This window comes from Elephantulus edwardii, unplaced genomic scaffold (genome assembly GCF_000299155.1).
Source record: "Elephantulus edwardii isolate Elephantulus edwardi_28Jun2011 unplaced genomic scaffold, EleEdw1.0 scaffold00070, whole genome shotgun sequence".
In the NCBI taxonomy this organism is placed as follows: Eukaryota; Metazoa; Chordata; class Mammalia; order Macroscelidea; family Macroscelididae; genus Elephantulus; species Elephantulus edwardii.
In genome coordinates, this window is record NW_006399820.1 from 14,376,988 (window position 1) to 14,403,257 (window position 26,270).

The 26,270-nt window shown below is 35.0% G+C and overlaps 1 protein-coding gene and 1 pseudogene across 1 annotated transcript in view; one reads left to right on the forward strand and one right to left on the reverse strand.

Moving 5' to 3' along the window:
- NUP153 (nucleoporin 153kDa) overlaps positions 1-26,270 on the forward strand; it is an 82,166-nt gene that overhangs the window by 27,335 nt on the left and 28,561 nt on the right. Inside the window, exons 3-16 of the mRNA XM_006888692.1 lie at positions 2,351-2,599; positions 2,752-2,891; positions 2,971-3,099; positions 7,099-7,215; positions 7,301-7,342; positions 7,460-7,513; positions 9,144-9,290; positions 14,337-14,386; positions 14,627-14,741; positions 17,698-17,835; positions 18,344-18,442; positions 19,208-19,295; positions 24,222-24,347; positions 25,658-26,268. Of these exons, the coding sequence (XP_006888754.1) occupies positions 2,351-2,599; positions 2,752-2,891; positions 2,971-3,099; positions 7,099-7,215; positions 7,301-7,342; positions 7,460-7,513; positions 9,144-9,290; positions 14,337-14,386; positions 14,627-14,741; positions 17,698-17,835; positions 18,344-18,442; positions 19,208-19,295; positions 24,222-24,347; positions 25,658-26,268 (2,105 nt within the window). The remainder of the gene's footprint in view (positions 1-2,350; positions 2,600-2,751; positions 2,892-2,970; positions 3,100-7,098; positions 7,216-7,300; positions 7,343-7,459; positions 7,514-9,143; positions 9,291-14,336; positions 14,387-14,626; positions 14,742-17,697; positions 17,836-18,343; positions 18,443-19,207; positions 19,296-24,221; positions 24,348-25,657; positions 26,269-26,270) is intronic.
- Positions 23,460-24,088, reverse strand: LOC102872830 (annotated as a pseudogene).

The window sequence follows — 26,270 nt, forward strand, 5'->3', positions numbered from 1 at the left end:
TGATGTCAGAGGGGTCCTGGCTGAAAGTAAAGAATAACAGAAGAATGTGCTTTATTGACTATGTAAAGGCATTTGGCTGTGTGAATCATAACAAGTTGTGGCTGACATTGAGATGAATGGGAATCCCAGAGCACTTAATTGTGCTCATGCAAAATCTATGCCTGGACCAAGAGGCTGTTGTGTGAACGGAGCAGGGGAACACTCCATGGTTTAAAATTGGGAAGGGACTGGCATCAGGATAGGAAGAGACTCATAATCTGTGTTATGCAGATGGCACAACCTTACTTGCTAAAAGTGAGGAGGACTTTAAGCACTTCTTGCAGAAAATCAAGGAATACAGACTTTGGTATGGATTGCATCTGAATGTCAAGCAAACACTCTTATCACTGGACCAATAAGCAGTTTCATGATGGATGGAGAGAAGATTGAAATTGTCAACAGCTTCATATTGCTTGGATCCACAATTAACACCCTTGGTACCAGCAGTCAAGAATTAAGGAGATGTTTTGTGCTGGGAAGTTTTGTAGTTAGGGACATCTCCAAATTCTTGAGGAGTAATGATATCAGTTTGGGAACTAAGGTATGTCTTATTCAGGCTATGGTCTTTCTGATTACTTGTCTATGCATTGGCGAACTGGACAGTGAATAAGGATAATGGAAAAGAATTGAGGCCTTTGAGCTGTAGTACTGGGGAAAAAGCACTGAACATCCTACGGATGGTCAAGAGAACAAACAAATATGTCTTGGAAAGGGTGCAGTTCCTCTTGGAGATTCCTGCTCTTTAGAGGCAGGAATGGCGAGGTTTCGCCTCACATACTTTGGGCATGTTGCTAAGAGGGGCTAATCATTGGAGAAGGGCATGATGCTGGGTAGGGTGGAGGGTTGGTGGAGGAGAGGACGACTCTCGACTAGGTGGATTGACAGAGTGACTGCTGCAGTGGACTTTTGTCTGTTAGGAATTTTGAGAATGGCGCAGGATAGATCAGAGGTTCAGATCTTTTGTTCATAGGGTCAGTATGACTCGAAGGCACCTAACAACAGTAACAGTATGATAACAGGTGGCCGGGCTCTCATGTCAGTGAGGAAATGGCACCCTCTTTGAAAAATTATTTTCAGGTATAAACTAGGTAACTATTTGAAGTGGAATACTTCTACATTATAACTGATTTTGTAAGTCAAGATATAAACATACTGAAATAAAGGCAAGAATATAGCCAAGAAAGAAATACATAAAATTTTTTATAGTCCTGGAACGTAAGCAGATGCTTGATTATGTTATTTTCTTTATCATAAAAGGTACCTTTTGAAACAGGAATAGGTCACTATGAGGAAAAGAAAAAAAATTAATCTTACTAAGAGTACAATAAGCACTTAATAGAAGCCAACCTATAAATGGCCAGTGACTATAATAAGAAAGGATGCTCATTATCGTATTTAAATAATTACAAATAAAATGATAAAAATTAATATTTGATTGATAGAAATCAGGATAGGTTAATCAGTGTTGAAAGCTCTTTAGAAATTCCCGCTGTCATTTGTTATTTGTGAGTTAGTTGGATCATAGTTTTAAGAATTATTTGTCATGAGCAAAGATAGACATATACTCAGATCAAGTCCACATTTAATCTCAGTCCCATTGGTTCTGAGAATACATAAAACTGCTTATGGTAATTTATGGGCCTAACTTCAGATTTACTCATCCTTTTTTGTGGGCATCTCAGGAATATTTGGTTTTATCAGTGTTATTTCCTAATTCTTATATGTCAAGTTAGAGAGCTTTGAATTTATCCAGAGGAATCTTCTTACAAGTATGCAAATATAAGTGCATTTATGTTTGAAGGAAAAGAAGGCTCTCAGTGAGATGAAATGGACTAAAAATGTGAGGATATGCAAGACTGGTGTTCTGTTGTACTTTTGAGTTCAGTATGAGAGCTGACTCAATATTTGACAGCAACACATTTGGTGAAATATTAAGTAAATGCATAAATATTTAATATAGTCTTTAAGGTAAATACTACATATGGAGAGATGAAATTGTAAGTGCATTGAAAGTGAAAAGAAATTGCGTAAGTGCACATACAGTGATTATTTGGGGGAATGATAAATATTTGTGCATATGTAAAAAAGAAGGATATACAGCTGTAACATTGTGGTTTTTTTCTGGAGACTCAATCTTTTGTTGTCTTGTTTGCCTAAAGAATATCTTAAATTGGGCTTGTCATAGAAAAGTTCTGGTGACTTATATTGATAATGTATTGTGTAGTGTGTTTTCTTACAGATCTTCGGTTGTGAGCTTGTATAGAATATTGTATAGAATTTTCTTTTCATAATATTAATACTTTGTTTTAAGATCCCTCAACAACTAGTACTGCTTCAAATTATCCAGATGTATTAACAAGGCCTTCTCTTCATCGGAGTCATCTGAATTTCTCCATGTTGGAATCCCCTACGTTACACTGTCAGCCCTCCACCTCCTCGACATTCCCAATTGGCAGTTCTGGATTTTCCCTTGTAAAGGAAATCAAAGATTCTACCTCTCAGCATGATGATGACAACATCTCAACTACCAGTGGCTTTTCTTCAAGAGCCTCTGATAAAGGTATTGTTTGCATTATCGTAAATAATTTTAGTAGTAAAAAGAAATTTTGTGGAATGACCCTTTTTCTCTTATTTAGCTGTAATCCTCATTTGTTGAAGTCTAGAGACTTGTAATTGGTGCAATTACTGTGCATTTCTTGGGTTTTGTTTCAGATATAGCTGTTTCAAAGAATACATCAGTGCCACCTCTGTGGTCCCCAGAGGCTGAACGTTCTCATTCACTGTCACAGCACACTGCCACCAGCTCAAAAAAACCAGCATTCAACTTGTCTGCCTTTGGAGCATTTTCCCCTGTGAGTACAAATAATTGCATTTAATCACATTCCATTTGATTAATTATTGCTTTTAATTTATCACTGTGTTTCTGTGCAGTCTCTTGGGAATTCTTCAATCCTTAAAACAAGTCAGCTTGGAGATTCTCCTTTTTATCCTGGAAAAACAACATATGGTGGGGCAGCAGCTGCTGTAAGACAGTCCAAACTACGAAGTACACCATATCAGGTTTGTTTGAATAGGAAAAGTATTGATAACTTTTTGGACCTACAGAAAGTATCAGTGAGTGGTGGTTCAAAAAAGAAAATTACGGTTTATTTTTTGCTCTTAGAGAATTTATGAACATTATTTGTGTCTATATATTTATCTCAGGAAGGATGAAAGGTGGTGAATCACTTGGCTTTTATTGGCATATCATTAGAAACGATAAAATTTTCCTATGGAATATTTGAATTTTGATTAAAGCATGTAGTTCTCTAATCAGCTGCAATCAAAATACTGAATGAGCATTTTCATTACCACAATTAACTTTCTTAGGCATCTTGTGCTACCTTCTTGTCATTTCCATCCTTAGGGTTTCCAGTATGTCAGTATATTATGTACCTTTTTGAATCTTTTCCTTTTTGTAGAGCAGGTTTTCTATTTTATGGCATCTAATTATTTTATAAGTATTTTTGTGGTTTATGCCTTTGGGGTCATATCTAAGAGATCTGTGGCTAAAGATTTACTGTATAAAGTTTTCTTATTCAGTTTCTGTTGATGTAAATTTTAATTTAGGCCTTGTTTTAATTTTAAGTTAATTTTTTTATATGTTGTAGGATGTATAAGTCAGCATTCATTTTTTTCATGTGAATGCTCAGGTTACATTTGTTGGAAACACTGTTTTATCATTGAAACTGGTTCTTTCTAAAATTAGTTGACCAAATGAGTGTAGCTTCATTTCTAGATTTTTATTCTTTCTGTTTATTTGCTGTGTTTATTCTATAAATATGCTAGGATTTTGATTTGGATTACATTGAATCTAAAAGTCAATTTGGGAAAATGGATATCTTTGCAAAATTTGAGGCTTTCAGTCTGTGAACACATTATATCGCCATCATTTATTTAGTTTGGTTTCTCCTCTCCATCCCCTTTCCTCCCCCCCCCCCTTAGTTTTTAGGGATTTTTGGGGGTAGTTTTTAGCATTTAGACCTTACATTGATTTTATTTGTTTTATGCCTATCTATTTCATGTTATGTGTTGTTTGTTAAGAAATCGGTAATATGCATAGTAGTATTATTTATTTTAAATAAAGGAAGTTTAAAATACCTTTTGTCAAAGGAAACTTCAGGCCAGATAACTTGCTTGGAAAATTCTATCAAACATTGATGAAAGCAAGTAATTCTAAACAAGCTCTTGTAAAAGAAAGAAATACTTCCCAATTTATTTTAGGAGGCCAGCATTACCCTTGTGCCCAAACCAGATGCTAGTAAGAAACTAAAGACAAATACTTCTCATGAATGTATATACAGGCTGCTGTGCAAATTGAAATTGAGTCTAGCTCCTTGCAAGGCCAGGTGAGGTTTGTCATAGGAACAAGAGTGACTCAGAATTTGAAGATTCATGTAATTTGTCATATGAATGTTATGATGAAGAAAACCAAAGGACCGCCTATATACATACATGCACACAAAGTGGATCATGGACCTAGGACTAAAACCAAGGACTATAAACTTCATTACAGAATAGCTAGGAACAACACTAGAAGTCCTCATCCACAACATAGACAGTCTTCCAAGTATCCTGAAAAACCTACAAACAGGAGAAGATAAAGTAGCTGAATGGGATCTTCTAAGACTCAAATCGCTATGCACATCCAAAAACTTCTCCAACGGTAAAAAGGGAAGCCATCGACTGGGAAAAAGTATTTGGTAATAACATATTAGATAAGGGACTTACATTCAGAATTTATGAAATACTTGAGCACCACAACAAGATAAAGGTAAATAATCCAATAGAAAAATGGGCACAGGATATGAACAGGCACTTCACCGAAGACGACATTCAGATGGCTAACAAGCACATGAAGAAATGTTCAAAATCCCTAGCTGTAGGAGAGATGCAAATTAAAACATCTGTGAGATACCATCTCACCCCAGTCAAAATAGCAAAATTTAACAGAACAGCAATCAACAAATGCTGGCGAGGTTGTGGAGAAACTGGAACCCTTACTCACTGTTGGTGGGAGTGTAAAGTGGTGCAACCCCTGTGGAAAGCTGTATGGCGCTTTCTCAAAAAAGTTGCAAATAGAGATACCATTTGACCCAGCAGTTCCACTACTGGGAATATACCCCGAAGACACCATAACTGACTTTCAAGCAGATATATGCACACCCATGTTTATTGCAGCTTAGTTCCCAATAGTAAGGAGTTGGAAACAACCTAAGTGCCCATCAACAAATGAATGGCTAGAGAAGCTGTGGTATATTCACACAATGGAATACTATGCTGCATTGAAAACCAAGGAACTCATGCAATATTATTCAAAATGGTTGACTCTGGAAAACATTATGCTGAGTGAAATATCCCAGTCACAAAAGGGCAAATATTGCATGGTGCCACTGTTGTAAAAGGACTGACCTTGGGGTTGGGGAGCGACTGAGTAAGATGGGTTCAATAATGTATACTACACTGAAACAGAGGAGGGAGAAAACTGTTTTAAAAAGAGATATGTGATTAGGTATTTCTGTCATGACAGGAGTCTAGAGCAATGGCTACATGGTGGAGTGGACCTGGGGGAAAGTTTGTAAAACAATGAAAAATGTTTCTTTTACTTTTCCTATCAAAGAGGGTAGTGTTCTGGGGGGAGGCTTGGGAGGGGAGAAATGTGCAACAATGAGTGAATGGAAATCCAAAGCCTCTGTAAATTTTTACTGAAATTAATAATAAATTTTTTTAAACAAAGAAAGTAGAGAATACCCCCCCAAAAATTTAGATATCCATTTATTATAAAGAATCTCAACAAACTTGAAAATACAGTCTTTTCCTGAAATTAATGAAGCCCATCTAAAAATACTTGACATTATATTTAATGGTGAAATATTGATAATAACTGTCCTCTAAGATTCGGAAGTTAATGTCTGTTTGCCATACCTCTTCAGAATGCAAAGTAAACAGATTGGAAGGGAAGAGAAAAATATTCCAGTTTGCAGATAATAATTAAAAACAAAACAAAACAAAAAAACCCCAAACACCACATTGATAATTTCAAGACTGCAAGAAAAGAGAATCAAAGAATTGTAAGATCAGTACCTCCACTGCACGCTTACCAGCATAATTAGGTCCCAAAAATCAGGTTAATGTGAAATTCAACATTATGTAAAAATGGAACATAACTACATTACATTACAAAATGAAGGAGTTCTGCATGTTTACTTCACTCCCAAATCACTGAGAATGATGACCTAACCTAGTTGATAAGTGACCATAACCTTCAAAGCTTGTATTACTCTGACCTTACACTGGAGTGCTAATTACTACTAGATGTTCTTTATGAAATAGCTCAAAAAGTCATACAGTACGTTTCTTCTTCTTATTGCCATAAATGTAAAATGTCACATAACAAATGGATCATTAACAGAGGAGTAAATGTATATAAAATTGATTGTGTTAAAAATATTAACAGTGAACAATTAGAAATGGATTCTTTTTTTAAAAATTTGCCCCACTGTGCATTGCCAAGTAGTGAGAAAATGTTGTCACTCTTCTGTTGGTTTGTGTACTGTGGTTTGTTTTTTGCTGTGTTTCTGAAAACCATGTCATTGGTATTTCAAATGCAAGCAAAGTCACATCTAGTAGACAGGTTTCAACACTTGTTCACATCCACCAGCTACATGGTAGCAGAAGGTTGGGCAGTTTCCTCTGGTGGGATTTACATCCTTTAAAAACTTGCAGGAGGGTCAGCTATGAGTATAACTCAAAAGCACAACATAAACAGTGTTTTTTTTAAACTGACACATATTACCATCTTTTTCTGATTATAAAAAAAAAAAAAATTTTCAGTCCTGAAATTAGAGTTTTAAAGAAGTCTGTAAAGAGAAACTATTATTTAAACTTAATCTTAGGGTAATCATCACTCAGAGATAAATTATTAACTTTGCTTATGTGTTCTATTTTGTAAACTTGGTATTCATCTTTATATGCTTTAGATTTTATACTCCAGAAAATAATAGAGGTTTTACTTTATAGGCACCAGTGAGAAGACAGATGAAAGCTAAGCAACTGAATGCACAGTCCTATGGTGTGACTAGTTCAACAGCCCGGCGAATATTGCAGTCTTTAGAGAAGATGTCAAGTCCTCTGGCGGTAAATATTTTAGATCACAGTTGAATGTTGGAGGGTAACAAATTACTTTGAATAAATATCAATTTTGTTATTTCAATATTAACAGGATGCAAAACGAATTCCATCAGTTTCTTCGCCCCTAGATTCTGTAAGTTGACTTGAATATGCATATAAAATTTTTTTTCTTCTGAATATTTTTTTGTTGTTAATGGGATCTCTCCCCCACCCCTTGCTCATTAATTCTAATAGTACATTTTCTTTTCAGCCTCTTCATAGGAGTGGGATAGATTATACAAATTTTCAGGCCAGAAGAAAGAAGGTAAGACAACAATGTATTTGAAGTGCCAATATTTGTATTGTGCTTATTTTAAAGTAGCAAATAAACAAATTGGAATTATTAGGAAACATGAGCAAACAAGGTGTTTCTACTTGGACAGTATAACTTTTTCCTCTTTGTTGCAACAGAAGCCTCTATATGCAGTAGTTGTTCAGTGGCATTTCCATCTTCGGAATCTTAGAATCATTAGGAATGTAATAAGCTTTGAAGTGTTACTAGAAGGATAGTGAATTAAATTCCTTATTAAACATAGCCATCTTTGTAAACTTTTCCTCATTAACCTGTAGTATGCATGTCAGATCTGTGTAATAGAAGTTCATGTTGGCACATCTTTTACTAGTCAGCCTAAATGCTGTTGTATGATTTTAGATCTGAGAAAAAAAAAATGTAATGATTTCACATCTCTTTCATTCTCTGCTCTTTATTCTACTTGGTTTAATTTGCGGTGAAAAACCTTGATGAAGGCGTGAAAAGCCATCTTGATAATTAGAATTAAAGAAATACCTTTTTTTGTTATTTATGTTATTTCAATATTCTTAGGTTAAATATTTTTTAAGAAAACATTTCTCTATAATTAAAATAATTTTATTCTATGAACTAATTGTGAATTGGATACTAGTCAATGGAAATTATTCTTACTGATACTCTAGTGCAGAAAAGGAAACTAAAATTTACTTTTTTGCAGTTTTAAGAAATTTAGAGCTAAGATAAAAGAAGAGTCATAATTAGCAGCTGTGATGGAATTAATTTTTATCAGTTGGAGAATACTGTATTAATAAAGTTTGTTAATGGATAAAGGATACATAAAAATTGGAGTTCACATTTCATGGATATAATGTGAACAGTCTACAGAATAGACTGTCTCACTGAGTTGTAGCGTCACATTTGTAATGAAGATTTAGGGAAGATCAAGTAACTACACACATTTTGCACTGGAATCCAGTGCTGCTCACTTAGGCTTCGAAGTGAAAGGACTCCTTTCAGAACATTACAGTCTTTGGACAGAGTGAAATCCCTTGGCTTTAGTCATCTTACCTTAACAGGATCATTCACAAAACACTTGGGTACTTAGATAATACTGTCAGTTGGTTTTATAATCTCAAATCTTAACCATTTTTACCAATTAGATTTAAATTTTAAGGGTTTTTAAATTTTGTTTTGAACAGCTGGTTGGTGTGGGATCACTTGGAGGGAAAATTCACTACTAACATTTTTAATTTAAATATTGTTATAACTAGTTTTAAAATATTTTATAGTCAAAGAAAATTTATATAGTAATTTAAGGAAAATATGGCAAAATTAATTTTATTTATTTAAGATTCAGTCTTTGGGATTCATCTTGATCTCCTTCTATCTCGTTTGCATGTTCCTATTGCTGAAAAGCTGTTAAATCTAGAAAAATACAAGTATTTGTAAAGCATTTTAGAATTATATATGTACTTAAAAAATAAACTATACCATTCTGTTAACTGTCAGTTTATTTTCTTATTTTAATTTGTTGGATACATTACTTTTTTTAGGTCGCATTATAGAGAGTTAAGTAATTTTTACATATGTGTCACTGATAAATGAGTAACAAAAGTTTGTTTTCTGAATTTTGTTAACCTGGAAGGTGGACTCTCAGTATCCCCCTGTTCAGAGGCTCCTGATCCCCAAACCAGCCTCCCTAGCACCGAATCGAGCTGTTTATTTTAAACCTTCTTTGACTCCATCTGGTGAATTGAAGAAGACTAATCAGAAAATAGATAAAAAGCACAATGTGAGTTTGTGTTTTATTTTCACTAGTCTTTGAATATTGATTAGAATGCCTAAAAATAATATACCTCTCCATTGCCTTTAAGCAACAGGATAATGCATAAAGTTGGTGAATTGGTAGCTATGATTATGAGGAAATAGCCCTTCAAAATAGTTACGTTGATCAAACTAGTAAACTTGAGGGAAATCTTGCCTTGTAGTTAAGGAGTTGTACTGTCAACCAAAAGGTAGGCAGTTTGAATCCACCAGCTGCTCTGGGGGAAAATGGACAGTCTCCTCCCATGTGATTTACAACCTCTGACAACCTGCTAGAGATTCAGCTATGACTTGATTCTGCTTTGAGTAATGTGTTTGAGTAAACATTAGTTACATACTTATTTTCCAAAAAATTTTCTGTCTTTTGATTGTTGTTGAATGATCTGAAAATAAATTTCTTAAATTTTGTCCCAGATTCAGATATCTCCTGAATATATCTTCCTGTCATGCCTCATCTACTGTAATTTAACACTAGATGTAATCTGTATAAAGAGCCCTTGTGACATAGGGGTTAAGTGCTCATCTGCTTAACTTGGTGGGGACAAGTGGTTGTAACAGAGAATGACAGAGCAGTCTGATTCTCTAACGATTTACAGCCTTGTAAACCCCAATCTGTCTTGTAGAGTCACTCTTTAAGTTGAAATTAGTTTAACATTAATGGATTTAGCTATGGATCTAATCCAGATTTTTGGAATTCTTAGATACACAACTTGGTAAGCAGGAGACTGCTAACTGGAAAGTTTGGTAGTTGAAACTTACTCGGAGGTAGGTATCTTAGAAGACAGGCTCGATGAGCTGCTTCCAAAGGGTTACAGCCTTGAAAACTTTCCAGCAAGTCTGTGGCAACATGGGTTTGCCATAGTCAAAGTGTACTACAGGGTAATTAACAAGAAATCCATATTCAGTTGTTTTGGGTTTTTTAAAAATCAGGATCCATTCAAGAAATGCTCACACATTATTTTTTATTTTGCCTCTCTGTTTCTCAGTCTCATTACTGTCACTCTGGTGTGTTTATTTTTTTAATGAGATGATTTACAGAGTGCTATCATTCAAACACAAAGTTGTACAACCATCACCAGTATCAATTTTAAGACATTTTCATCACCCATTTTCCAATTCCCCAATCCTTTATCCTTTCGCCGTCACTCCTTTCTCTACTCCTTCCCTCCATCTCAAGCTCCTGGCAACCACTAATCTTTCTATTTGATTTGTCTGTTTTAGGCATTTTATATAAATGGAATCAATCACAGAAAACCTTTTGTGACTGCCTTCTTTGTACTTGCAAAATGGTTTTTGTTGTTGAGACTGTACCCAGCAAAATGGACTAATGCATCTGTTTCAGAGTATATATAGTTCAGTGACATTGATTAGGACCTCTTTTTGAGTTATGAAATGATGGCCATTCTCCTTTTCAGAATGGTCTCTCACGTTTTAACATAAACTTACTGTTTCCTTACTGCTAAAGTTCTGTGTTTGGAGTTACTGTTGTTAATTATATCTAACGTAATTCCTAAAAAGCATAATGTTCAAGGCTTATGTGTTGTTACGTTGTTGGTTTTAAGATTTCAGAGACTATGAAGGGCTTATATTTTTTCTTCTCCTTTTGTTGTCTTTTTGAGTTTACATTTTAAGATTATTTCAAGGGGAGCTCTGGTGGCCTAGTGGCAAGGAGCTGCAACTACAATCCCAGAGGCACACGGTTCGAATCCACCAGATGCTCTGCCGGGGAAGGAGGGACAATCTCCTCCAGTACCAGTCAGATCTGATTTGACGGTACACGCACACAAAAATAATAAAAAAATAAAAAAAAAGATTATTTCAGGGCACTGTTTTCTGGGGTTCATCCTCTTCTGTGACTTTAGAAAGTCTAGAGTCTATGAGGATTTTTATACCAGCATAATATTTTTATGATTTACTCGTGTTTTAGTGTGTATCAATATTTCATGCCTTTTTATTGATGAATAATAACACATTGCTTGAACAGACATTTTGTTTATCCATCCATTCATCTAGTGTGGATATTTTTGTTGCTGCTTTTCAGTGACGATTGTAGTGCTGCTTTGGTATGCTTGCATTTCTCTTGGTTGGTGTATACATAAGAGTGGTACAGGTTTTGTTGAGACCATCAAGCTGTTTGTCTTAGAAAATATTTTGAATCCTGAGTTTGTCTTTCTGTGTGTGGTAGTATTTAATGAAAATCAGAAGTATTGTGCTTATATAACATATTTTACTACCCCATTTATGTTTAATCATTTGATTATCATAGCAACTCAGTTTCTTGAAAATTTTCAGAGTAAAGTTGGAAAACTAATACTGATTTTGGAGTACTTTTAAATCTTGATTTAACCGTTGCTAATGTTTTCGTCATGCTTGCTTTCTCTCATTTCATTTATATGTTTTAATTGAACTTTAAAAAAAACCGTTAATATAATTTTAGTAGCCATGTGTGGTTTTGTTGTTGTTTTGGGTTTTTTCCTTGTTGTATACAGTTGAGTCAGATCTACCTGGCACAGGACCCTATTGACACAGGAAGAGTTTGCCCCTCCTTCTCCAGCAGAGCTTCTGGTAGATTCAGACCACACACCTTTGGAATTGCAGTACAGCTTCTTGCCACTAGGCCACCTGAGCTCCCTATTAATACCATTTTAGATTTGTTGCTAGGTGCCTTCAAGTTTAGTACAACCCATAGCAATCCTCTGTATATTCTATCCTGTGCCATCCTCATGCTACCTAACACAATAGACCCTGTTGCAGCAGTCACTGTCAGTCCACTTAGTTGAGGATCTCCTTCGCTTACGGAGAACCATAACCCTCCCCAAGGAATAGCTGTTTCTAGAAACATTCCTGAAGTATGTGAGGCGAAGCTTTATTATCTTTGCCTTCAAGGAGCACTCTGGCTGCACCTTCTCCAAGATACTTGTTCTGAATAGTAGAACAAATTTTAGATTTATAGACTTCAGTTTCTCACTTTTTTTTTTAAACCTTTTCCTTTTTTGAGGGCCGGAGGTGGGAGGAGTATGTAGCAGCATTCTGGTAGCCTAGTGGTAAGAAATTTCAATACATTCCCAACGGTTTACATTTACCAGCTGCACCTCTGTCAGCTGCTTCATGGGAGAATTATGGGCAGTCTCCTTATGTGCTATGTATTGCCTCTGAAAACCTGCTGAAGGGTCAGCTATGAGTCAGTTCTGCCTTGATGGTACATAAGAACAACAACCAGTGTTATTTTATTCCTGCAGATAAGGAATTCCTTTACATAATAACGGTAAAACAGGTGTCAGAACCAGAAGAACTTAGCATTGGTGCAATATTATTATTATAGACTTTATTTGGATGCTGCCATTTGTTTGATCGGGTGAGATACAGGGAGCTGAGCTACCAACCCAAAGGTTAATGATTGAAAGCCACTAGCAACTCTGCATGAGAAAGATGGGCATAGTGAGGAGTCAGGTATGAGTCCTGACTTGATGGCGTTGAGTTGCTGTTTGTTAAAAAATCCAAACTTGTGTCTTGCATTTAGTTGTCATGTCTCTTTCATCTCCTTTAATCTAGAATAATGACTATTTTTCTTTATATTTAACTTTGTTGATATCTTAAGAGTCAAAATCAGTTATTGTACACTTTGATTTGGAGCTTTGTGATGTGTCTTCATTATTAGGTTCCACAACTCTTCTCATTATATTGGGAGCCACTGTTGTCAGTTACTTTCACAATAGCATTGGGATCATAAATTAAGATGGAGTTTATATAATTTCTCCAGAGTAACTTTTGTAACTAATAAATAGCTTCATGAAAATAAGACTATTCCTCCTAACCACTGCCTTTGGTATTCTTGATTAAATCAGTTTCTTTTTGTTTGTTTTTTAAGATTGCCACATAATGGTTTTCTACCTTGATCATTCTTTCTAAATTTATTAGTTGACATTCAAGTAAAAGAGCTTTCCTTTTTTTAATTAAATACTTGTCTCTATCCTTATCTTTTTGGGGATACAGTAACAAAATTCTCAGCACGTAACCCAGAGATCAGTTTAAATAAACCAGCAGATTCATAGGAAGATGATGGGCAGCATCCTACCACTAAAGATTCACACTCTTCTGAAATCCTAAGAGTAGTTGTGAGGAGATGGAATCGGCTGCACAACAGTTGGTTTATCTCTGTCTTTGTGTTATGCTTTAATTTCAGCTCTAATTCTTAAATTCAAGAATTAACACTTTCTTTTGATGTTCAAAGTGTCCTAGATTTAACCTCCTCATTGGCTTTTGTGTCCATTTACTTTATCCCTATTATGTTCTGAACACCATGTCACTTTTCATTTTTATAAGTTAAATCCAGGTTCATTCTGCACATTTCCTGCTCCAAACATTTCTCTAAGAAGTCCTAGTTGCTTTCCTTCTGCCTTAAATTAATCTTACCATGTTTAGAGTAAAAGGTTATATAGCAAATTAAGTTCCTATTTAAGGATGAGGACAATTAAACCCTTCTGATACTATTTTAGGGTTTCACAACGTGTTAACATTCTCGTTTGTTTCATCTTAGTTACACCATTTCTTGTACTCAGGTGATCCTGCCAGTTTACTGTCTCATCTTTAATTTTTGATTATTTGGTCTCATTTAGATGATTTTATTAGCCTTTCTAATGAAGGGAATGTTTTATGTTGGAGAGAATAATTTAAAAAGGCCTATGAAAAAGGCCTATGCTTGCAAATTTACTTGCACATTTTATAGGCCATTAAGATAAACAAGTCAAAATCTTGTAGTAGTTAAGTATTTTTATTTTATCTGTGTTATACTATTTTGTTAAATAGGCAGGTGTGTTCAGTGAGATTTTATGCATAAAATCATATTGTGATTATACAATTGGTTATTTTCAGAAATTGGGTTATAAATTTTACACTTTAGGATTCATTGACAGAAAAATCATAAACTCTTGATTCCAGAGGATAAAATTCATAGATAGGTGTACTGTTACAAAAATTTGAGTACATGTTCATGAAGTATATGCTTATTTTCTAGATTGGATGTGAAAAAAATTCGACATCAGGACAAAATAGAGAAGAAGAAAGGTAATGCCATTTCACATACAGCTAATGTTTTCGTATTTAATTTGTGAAATCCAGATTTAATGTCCACATATACCTATTTGAAAACTGGAATACAAAAGAAACTCTTTACACATCAGAAATTATTCTGTTATTAAAATCACATTAAGCTGTACTTACCAGCAGTTGTTCATTAAAAAACTTAATTATGCAACGAGTTACAAGCCATGATAATACAGCAATTGTTACCAATTTTTTTTCTAGTGATTTTTCATACCCAAATTTCAGTATGCCTGCAGCCAATGGATTATCTTCTGGAGGTGGCAAGATGAGACGAGAGAGAACACGCTGTGTTCCCTCTAGACCTTTAGAGGATGAGGTAGGTTTACATAGCTTAACATTGTTGAAGCTTATTAAAATCTTTGTTATAATAATGGTAAAGCCTGCAAAGCCCAGCGTAAGAAGAATTTGCTGTTGAAGTTGTCCCCTCTAAATGTGTTTTTCAATTAACATGTATACATTTTCCTTAGAAAAATACTATGGTAGAAATTGGTAAGTTTGGTGTATGTATAATAAGTAAAATTATTAATTGAAAATTCTGTGCATTTGATGGGGTAAAAGTATACCATTACTTGTTCATTGGATTATATTCTTTCTTCAGTATTACTAAAACCAAAACTTAACAACTAGAGTATGTTGAAATGGTTTAAGCTTAAAGAGACAGCTTTAAGTTGCAGGTATGATCGAGAGAAAAAGACTTCCAGTCATTTATTTCAGTACTGACATTTGTACAAATCTTGTGACGTTTTAAGTTCTTATTTCTTCACTATATATGAGACATGACTTGTAAGAATAAAATCTTTTATTTGTTTTTAAATACATTTGTTTTATCACAATTTAAATTGATAAATGTTATTAGTTACAATGTATAATCAAACCCTTATTATATTTTGCCTTTCTCTTTGTTATTAAATAAATCTTTTATTTTGAAATAAATTTAGTTCAAGTATAGTAAAAAGAAACCAAAAACTACCAGACTTTTAACCCAGAAAACCAAACATAGTACTCTTTATGATTACCTTAAAAAACAAGTCTCTGAAATAATTGTAATGAAAATTATCAAGGCTTCAAACAAAGTTCTTTCCAGTTTGGTCATGACTGATGATGTGAAATCCTCATTGGTTTCCAGTGTATGTGCTTACCTTTTAACAACCTTTTTTTTCTTATTATTGTATGATATTCTGTAAAATTAAAGAATATATACATTTGTCTGACATACTTTGGATATGTTTCAAGAAGGGACCAATCCTTGGAGAGGAACATCAGGCTTGGGAGGGTGGAGGGACAGCGCAATAGAAAAAGACCCTTGATGACATGAATTGAGTCAGTCACAGGGCAATGGGAGTAGGTGTGTCTGAGATAGAGCAGGGTTTAGGGGTGTTGTACATAGGGTAGTTATCAGTTGCAAGAGACCTGATGGGCACAAAACAACAACAACATAAATGTATTTAAATTACTACTTTCCCCCTGGTATTTTGTTGTTGTTTTTATGCTATTATGTCTATCCTAGGCTATGAAATTGCATTACATCGTTTTTGTTAGCAGTGCCACACACTACGGACTATACGAGAGTGCCTCAGAGTACGTCACCTTTGCGGATGTGATTATATATATTTTTTAAAAATGAGAAGAGAGGCCTTATGTCTGAAATTGTCATATTTATCCATTATTGGCAAACCTTTCTGCCTGAAGGTTATTGGCAGATTCTATTTGTTACTTTAGCTGAAAGTTTCTTTTTGTGTAATGTTTTTCTGAGTAAGCAACACTTAAAATAACTCCATTTGCTTTCGCTCACACTAAACTGATCTAAACACAGACTGTGAATTCTGTCCTTAGTGGTGGGCAGCAGCTGAAAAGCCTCTCAACTAAGTTTTAGTAACTGATGTCTGCTTCACACAAGTGAAGCAAGGTAAAACAGAGATTTGAGCAATTTATGTGCAGCATTTAGGATTACCTCTGCCTTTTTGTAGCAGCTTTTGCCACCTTACCCTGTAATTGCTCATTTAATAGTTTTATAGATTCTTTCTGAAATCCTCTGTGCCCAGAGAAATCAAGTAACACAAACTCAGACAGAAAATAAGAAACTCATCCTCACAACTAGACCAAATGCAACATCATGATGGAAAAAATACTGAAATTGCTAATGACTTAATTTTACTTGGATATGCAAACACAGTCAACATTTATGGAAACAACAGCCAAAAATGAAAGGACACAGTAGGCACTGTTAAGGATCTCTTTAAAATTCTAAAGACCAAGAATATTTGAATCTATAACAAAACTTAGCTTCATGGCCAAACAGTAGACAGGACTGCAAAGAGACCAGTAACATCAGAGAGGGAATCACTACTTAAAATAACCAACTATTAAAGACCAGATGAGCAGAATTTCCCCAGGAGTAAAGCCTTACAATCAGGTAGGCATAGTATATATATGAAGATTGATGGAAATTAGAATTATAGGGATGAAATGAGAAAAAAGTGTGAGTCAGTTATGGGTATTGTAATGTTGTAAAACCAAATGTATGAATAGTTGAATGAAAACCAATTTGCTTTGTAAACTTTCATTCAAATTACAATAAAATAAAAAGATCAAGATGTTTCTTGGAAGACGACAAAACCCCACAACCCACCACCCCAAAAAAACCAAGAAACTCACTCCCACCCATTTCCTTCTTCCAAGTGTCCTCCCATGTTCTTGTTTGCATTTGGTTGATCTTCATTGTTTTTAGATATTTTATGTGTTTTGAAGGGGAACCCCCCGCCCCCCATCTAGGTTATAATTTTCTGCCAGAGCATCGATCAGATACAAGCTATTCTGCTACTGCTGAAGAGAAACTCTTTGTTTGCTATTAATCTGGATCATTGGAAACGTGAAGGACAAAATTTGTTAAAATGGTATTTTGAAAAATCAGTGGTATTCACTAGCTTTGCTCAGTACTAAAGCTCACTAAATTTATTTCCATGCCACATATCATTTAGAATTTTACATTTTCTGTTATTACCAAAACTGATTATAGAGTAAGAATTTTTCTCCCTTTTCTTTTGGTTCTCATATTTATGTGACTTGATGATAGATTAGATTTAAATTCTGGGTTTTTTTTTTTTTAAATTCTGGTTTTTTACTTGACATTTAGTCAACATCATTAGGACTGTACGTGCTTCCTTCTTCTGTTGTACGTCTATTTGTGAATATGTTCACCCTACCAGACAGTTACTAGAAAGAAAATAATGTTAAAAACAAAAAATATATTTTTAAAATAACTTGTATTTTAGGAAATGGAAGTACCAGTGTTACCGAAAATCTCCCTACCGATATCCAGTTCTTCACTTCCTATCTTCACTTTTAGTCCCTCGACAACCACAATTTCCTCTTCGTCACCCATCAGCCCTTCAGAATCATTAACTAATAAGGTTTGTTCTTTCTTATTTCTTTTTCCATATATATGTGTATATATATATATACACACACACATATATACACACATATTTTTTAAAAGCAGAGTGATCATTTTTATAACAAAAATCAATAGCTCAGTATAAGAAATTAAAAATATTTGGTTTTCTCTTTGAACATAAAGCTTTGTCAAGGATACATGATACTGAGAGTGTTCTATCTTTAACTGACTTTTGAAATTAATGTTTTCTTCCATGGTTTTACTTTTTTCTGAGTATTCTTATAAATATTTTTTCCTTTTAGACAAATGACTACTTCTAAAAGAATATATTCTCTCCTAAGAAGAAGCCATATTTGATAAAAGTTTCTATTCAGTATATTTTAGAACGTAATTTTTAAACCTAAAAGGGAAAAATGATTTTGGTTTCTTTGGAATAATTAATTTGCTTAAGGTCGCTTTTATTGTCAATTTTCTTTTTCTAAATAGCTCTTTCTGTGTCATTTCTTAATAATTTGGAAAACCAGGTACAAATGACCTCTCCGAGCAGTACTGGCAGTCCTTTGTTTAGATTTTCATCTCCAATTGTAAAATCTACTGAGGCAGATGTACTACCTCCATCATCTGTAAGTAGCAGTCAAGGAATACTAAATGTTCAGTGACAGGATTTCAAAGTTACAGTGTAATTTTATCAAATCTGAGATGTCATTAATGGTAAGAAACACCATTATTTTTCTTCTTAGGTCATCTAGAACTCTAGAATGTATAAATACTTAAATGTTCTTCAGGACATACATATCCATGTGTTCTTAAGTAAATGTTTACATTATCTTTTTAAAAAATGAAAAGCAAATACCATGATACATTTAATACTGTAAATACTTGTCCCTGGATCTCTATAGAAAGGGGACTTTTTTGTGTTTGTATGTGCGTACCCTCAATATGGCTACCATGCATAAGAAATTTAACATTGATGTACTAATAGCAGTCCGTAGTTTCTCTTTTTTCCAGACTGTACATTTATAGCTGTTTTCTTAGTTGTTAGTTCCTCTTAGATACCGGGAACTCTGGCGTGTAGTCTGTAGAGAGTTAAACTGCTAATTCTGAGGCTGCCCATCTAGCCATTTGGTTCTACAAGCAGCTCTGTGGGAGAAAGATGGACAGTCTCCTCCTGTTTGATTTCCAGCCTCTACTGGAGGTCAGCAGCATTTAGTTGAATTCTAAGATTTAGTCGAGAATCACATTACAATTAATTCTCACTCTGTATGTGGGGAGGTTCTGTGCTGTTTTTGTGTATCATATTTCTTCATCATGAGAGATAGTATATTTGACATTTTGACTTTTATTTAAAATACAATGAATGCTTAGAGGTACCTTTTCTTTCTTCACAGATTGGATTTACATTTAGTGTGCCTGTTGCAAAAACAGCAGAACTTTCTGGCTCCAGGAGTACTTCAGAACCAATTACGAATAATTCAGGTAAGTTGAGGAGGCAGGAAATCTAATATTTACATAGCAATAGTTGTATATATATTATTTTTAGTGTATTACTTGTTACCCAATTCAAGAATACAAATTTTTTCAGATCAAAAAATCCAATTCCTATTTTTGGAGAAAGGTTGGTGGTTATGTTAGTGGATATCTGGAGCACTTTTTCCCTTGTTCAGCTATATTGTCCTACAAATATAATAGAATTGTACAAAAACATAAACTTACACACCCACATTTTATTTCTGTATTCTAATTACTAATAGATGTTTTCAGTTATTTTTTTAAACTTTGAGTCATGCCACATCAGGAAATGAAGGACTTTGGGTGAAAGTTTTATTCCATGTGTATCATTAAGGTGTAGTACATTCTACCTCTTTACCAGTCACATTTTTAATTCATTCCAAGTTGAGAGGCTCATCTTCTAACCCCATAATCTACAGTATTATGATATATATGAAGTTTTATCAATCCTGTTATTTCAGTAATGAGTCACTGGTCATATTACTTCTGAAACACGTCTTTGTATTTTAAATACTGGTGGCATAACTTCCAGCATCATGGTAATATCCAAGCCACCATAGTACCATAAAACTGACATGACAAGCGGTCTTTAATTCTGTGTTCCAGTTATTAATAGTTGTTTTACAACTCTTTCTTCTTCTTTTGAATCTTGTCACATCATCAGATTGGAACACTGTGTGTGATTCAAGGAAATTGAAGTTGCCAGAAATGAAATGGAATGCATAGTATTGATAATCCTAGGTGTTAGTGAATGAAAATGCCTGGGATTGATGGTTTTTTTAATTGAACAATTATATGATCACTATACTGGAAATTTTGCCTCCAGAAACTATATGGAGAAATGATGAAAGTTAACAGGTGTTCAAGTCTTTCATTCATAGGGCCACTATGAGTTATCTACAACTCAGTGGCACTTAACAATAACAACAATACTGGAAATAACATGTTAAAGAATTGTGTCACATTCATTATCATAAAGAACATTTCAGGCTCTTTCTTGAAGTACAATGCTGTTGATGGCAAGTTATTAACTATATACGTACAAGGAATACTTGTCAGTACCACTACTCCTTAAAGGTACATACTCACCACTAAAGCCAAAGATGAAGAAATTGAGGGTTTCTACTTACAGGAATTTTTGTTGTCCTACATGAAGTAAAAATGTGTCAGTAATAACTGGAGGTGATAATGAATGTAGAAGTTGGAAACAGACAACTCAATAGGTCTAAAATACGGCTTTGGAGACAGAATTGAGGCTGGAAATCACATGAAAACCTTTACAGTCAGTTATTTCAGATATCAATTTTAAAAAGTAAGAAGTGACAGCTTATATATCCCTATGAACTTCACATACTAGAATGCACAAGAATCTGATTGACTGTATCTGTGGAACGAGGCTGTGGATAAACTCAAGATCAGCAGTCAGCAAGAAGGATTGACTGGAATAAACTTGTCAGTTGTTGTTAGTTACCATTGAGTTGAGTATGACCCTGTGAACATCAGGTCTGATCCCTGTCCTATCCTGTGTCATACTCGCACTTCCTGACACACATGAATCCTTTGCTGCAGTCACTGTGAAAATCCACCTGGTTGAGGGTCTTTCTGTCTTTGCCCCACCCTCCACTTTTCTAAGTATGATGCCCCTCTCCAAGCGACATGGCTTAAATATGTAAGACAAAACTTTATTGTCTTTACCTCCAACGAGCATTCTGGCCCCAAGTTCTCGAAGACATTTTTGTTTGTTCTTTTGACAGTTCATGGGATATTCAGTACTCTTCCTAACAGCATGTCCAAAAGTATCTGAGACAAAGCTTTGTCATCCTTGCCTCTATCTTCATCTATCATGATATTGCCTGTTTGTCCACTTGTAAGAGTTTTTGTTTTCTTTACATTGAGATGCAGTCCATGTTGTAGGCTGTATTCTTTGATCTTCTGCAGCAAGTGCTTGAAGTCCTGGCTTTCAGCAAGCAAGATGTGTCATCTGCATAACATAGGTTATTGATGAGTCTTGATGTCACATTCTTCTTCATAGAGTCCAGCTTCTCAAATAATTTGCTCAGCATATAGATTGAATAAGTGTGGAGAGAATACAGTCCTGATAAATGCCTGTTTTAATTTTAAATTATGTGGTGTTTCCCTGCTCTGTTCACACAACAGACTCTTGGTCTAGTTATAGGTTTCACATGAGCACAAATAAGTCTTCTGGGATTCCCGTTTAGCAATAACTTGTTATGTTCTACACAGTCAAATGCCTTTGCATAGTCAATAAAACAAAATAGACATTCTCCTGATATTCTTTTCTTTTATCCAAGATCTTTCTGGCATCAGCAATGATACCACTTTAGAAGGACCACAGCAACTTCTAAACCGTGCTTGAACTTCTGGCATTTCCTTATTACCTATGCACTGTTCTATATGTTTTTGGATAATCTTTAGAAATATTTTGCTTCCATGTGTTATTAGTGTTAATTGTTAGTTTCCACATTCTTTTAGATCCCTTTTTGTGGGAATGGAGACAAACAAATATGGACCTCTTCCAGTCATTTGGCCAGACAGCTGTCCTCCAAATTTCCTAGCATAGACTGGCGAGCACTTCCAGGGCTGCATTTGTTGAAACATTTCAATTGGTATCACATCAGTTCCTGGTGTCTTATTTTTTGACAGTGTCTTCATTGAAGCTTCAGCTTCCTCTTTCATTATTATTGGCTCCTGCTCATATGGCATTTACTGAAAATTTTCAGTGCCATTTAATTCTTTTTGGTACAGTGACGCCTGTGCATATCCAGATTGATGCTGAAGAAAATGACAAGTCCATACAAGCCATTCTGTACATTGTCTTATTACTTTTTAAAATAATATTCTTTGGAGAGCTCTGGTGGCCTAGTGGCAAGGAACTGCAACTACAATCCCAGAGGCGCACGGTTCGAACCCACCAGATGCTCTGCCGGGGAAGGAGGGGCAGTCTCCTCCTGTACCAGTCAGATCTGATTTGATGGTACACACACACACAAAAATAATAAAAATTATTTAAAAAAATTAAAATATTCTTAAATGGAATAAACTTTTTATAAGAAAGTTAAATTTCCTGATTTTTTTCTGTCATATTTAAGAACTCTTCTTTTTACGTATTATAGTAGTTTAGAGACTGTTGCTCTTTTTAAAAAAAAATTAACATTTCATTGTGTGTTGTTGTCATATATGAACCCACCTCTTAATTCTTAAATATTTTATTATCTAGACTTAAAATATTCTTGCTTAATCTCAGGATGAATTCCTGGAAATGGAATAAAGGGCCCATTTGAATATTTCTTTTTAAGATTTTTTTTTTAAAAAAATCAATACTGCAGATTGCTCTGTAATCAAATAAATTCTTTGTGCAGTTTACCTTTGTCCAAAAATTCAATTTTACTGATTCTAATTGATTGACAATTAAAACTTAAGTCATTCTTTTTCTCCTGGTGGTGGTGGTTGTTTACTGTAGGATTATAGTAATAGCAATAAACTCTTAAGTCATTTATTATCTTTAAATATTTTAAGGAAGCTTTAGAAATTGATGTCAAAAAGCTTGGATATGGGAGGATTTTTGTTTATTTTTATAGTAATAAAGCATATACGTAACATTTTTATATTTTTTACCATTTTGATGACATTACTTTCACCATATTGCACAACTGTTAGAATTATCCATTTCAAATTATTTTAGTCCCACTAAGCAGAAACACTATATTCCTTAAGCAGTAATTCCCTATTTTCTGCTACCGCTCTGCTACCAAGTCATCTTCTTGTAAATATTTTTGGTCAGTATATAGGATGAATCATACAGTATTTCCCCTTTGGTATTGTCTTTGATGTTTGTTTTTTTTTAATTGTGATTTGACTGTAGCAGTCTTGTATTTGAAACTCAAGTATGGAACTGCCTTCTAAAACAGCTAAATGTTCAGGTCCAAAAAATGAAGGGTTTTAACTGCCATACTCGCTCCGAAACCCATTTATCTCTCCTTTAGCAGCCCAAAGATTAGCACATGTTCTACTTAGCTAGATAATAAAGTGGCAAACACGTGGCACCACTGATATCACAGGACACTTGCCTATAAAACTAGATTTCTGGTGCTGGGCTCTAGCTTCGTTCTCTCACAGATCATCATCCTCTTATTCGGGAGAGCAGTTGCCTGTGCAACCTCTAAATCATGCTCATACTGTGCTGCCACAGCTGGGTCCATGACAACTTCTGGTGGGGCAAGAGCAGGCATGGCAACAAACTCCAAGTTAGAGTCTCCAGTTAGTTTTCTAGCAAGCCAAAGGAAAGGCTTTTCAAAGTTGTTATTTTGGGCAGAAATATCATAGTACTGAAGATTCAGATTTCGGTAGAAAGCGATGGATTTTTGCCTTAACTTTCCTGTCCTTAATGTCTACTTTGCTGCCGCACAACACAATGAGGATGTTTTCATATACTTGAACCAGATCTCTATGCCAGTTAGGCACGTTCTTGTAGATAACTCTTTGATGTTACATCCAACATTATAATGGTACATTATAGCCATCCTTCAGCCCCCCAAATTTTTCCTGGCCAGCTGTATCCCACACATTAAATTTAATTGGTCCTCTCTTCATGTGTAACATGGAGGAATGGATCTCCACACCTCCACATACTTCTCAAATTCACCAGTCACATGACATTTCACGAACGTCATTTTTCTAGTACCACCATCACCCACCAACACGAGTTTGAACTGGGCTTGGAGTTCTTGGGTGGCCATCATGATGGTTCTTCCAGAAGTGTTGCTGGGCCCCATCTGACTGAGGGATGGAAAGATCTTTGCTGTCTTCTTAAAGTTTAATAGTTCAGTGCTTTTTATTGACATATATCTTTTATACTTTTGAAAAAAATTGTAGCACAAGATACTGCTTCACTGAACAGTACTAGCTGTGTGACAAAACGAGATGAAGATTGTGAGGGTCCCTTTAAACCTGCCAAAGTCCTGAAAGAAGGAAGTGTCCTAGATGTTTTGAAAAACCCTGGTAAGTTAAATGCTCTTACGATAATAAAAACTTGTTATAATGAGTTTCTTACTAAATTATAGCAATATATAGATGGACCAATATGGGATACAACTCTTTTTAAAAATCTGACAATATCAGGGTATATCTGATGATGTGCTTAAAGCATCAAATTGTCTTGTTCTCAAATAATTTCTCAATTTTATTGAGTGTATGTGCGCGTGTATGTAAGAGAGAGACAAAGCCATCTACAGTCCTGAATTGTAATATCTACGTACTTTTGGGGACACTGTGTAGTTGAAACATTTTTAAATAGATCATTTGAAGGGGATTAAATCAAAGTTCTTGAAAATAAATGGTTTTTATTTGAAATCAAAGATGTTCAGACTAACTTTAAACTGTGAATGTAAGATTTCATTAAATCTCATCATTTAAAATTTAGGTATATGTGTATGTGGTTACACACCTACTCATTTATTGACTATTATTAACTGATGATTCACAGTTATAAATTTGAACAATGCTTAGGGCACTTGATGTTTCAGGTCTCATAGGGGGCCATGACTGGGCTTGAGGCTCTGTTCACTGACTGCCCCGAACAACTCAAACATTGGTAGTCACCCATCCACGACATTTATGACATTGTGGTCTGTTCACAGAGGGTGTAAGGCAATAATGCAACAACTCAAAGTTCCAGGCAGGCATAGGGAATCAGGATGAGAAAGCAGGTACCGTGGTAATCAAGTTGGGGGAGGATGACGTTGTTGAGGAAGAGAGGGTATGGCCCCTGGTTCTCAGTAACACCAGTGTCCTATAACAGCCCAATGTTGGAAACTTTGTCAGTAAGTGAAAAGTGTATGGATGGGTCTTTGTTTTTAATAAGTATGGATGACTTATTTAACAAGATAAAAGAAGGATTAGGTTTTTGTATATTTGGTCCCGCCTTTTTATGATTGCAGTTTAGTTCTTCCCTTACAGAACATGAGAACAAGCTGTCAAATATAAGCCTACAGAGTTACTAAATGCTAAACAAAATTTCCTCCCCTTTTTCTCCCAACATTGTCTTAGAATATTTCACGTTGTAAGTATACTTTAAAAAATTAACTCGGGGGCAAAGGGGGGAAATATGTTGATGCATATTAATAGAAATGTCTAAGAAGATAATAGACTATAATAAAAGAAAACTTTTTTAAATTGAATTTTAACTGGAACACTTATGTAATGAATGCGTCTACCAGTCAGTGCTTTCTTAAAGTAAATGTGTGTTCTTACAGTATCAGGACTTTTGTTAATTCATACTTTGTTTTTTTACACTCCTTTTGCTGTTGTAGGTTTCATGTCACCGAAGGTAGATTCTCTTGCTGCTCAGCCTACAACAGCAAGCCCTGTAGTTTATACAAGACCAGCAATAAGTAGCTTTTCTTCTAGTGGAACTGAGCTTGTGGAAAATTTGAAGGTTGGAACATCATGGCAGTGTGACACTTGTCTACTCCAGAACAAAATGACTGACAATAAGTGCATAGCCTGTCAAGCCACTAAATTACCATCCAAAGAGACTGCAAAGCAGACCGGAACGCCAACTAAAAGTGGCAAACCAAGTCTTACTGCATCAGGGACAGGCTTTGGAGACAAATTTAAACCAGCAGCAGGAATTTGGGATTGTGATACCTGTTTAGTGCAGAATAAACCTGAAGCAGTCAAATGTGTAGCCTGTGAAACACCAAAACCTGGCACTGGTGTTAAGCGGGTCCTCACGTTGCCAGTGACTTCAGAGAGTGCTGTAACTGTGACTGCCTCATCTTCCACCTGTACTGTGACCACTGGTACCTTAGGATTTGGCGATAAGTTCAAAAGACCTTTGGGATCTTGGGACTGTCCAGTGTGCTGCGTTTCCAATAATGCAAGCGACAATAAGTGTGTTTGCTGTATGTCTGAGAAAACAGG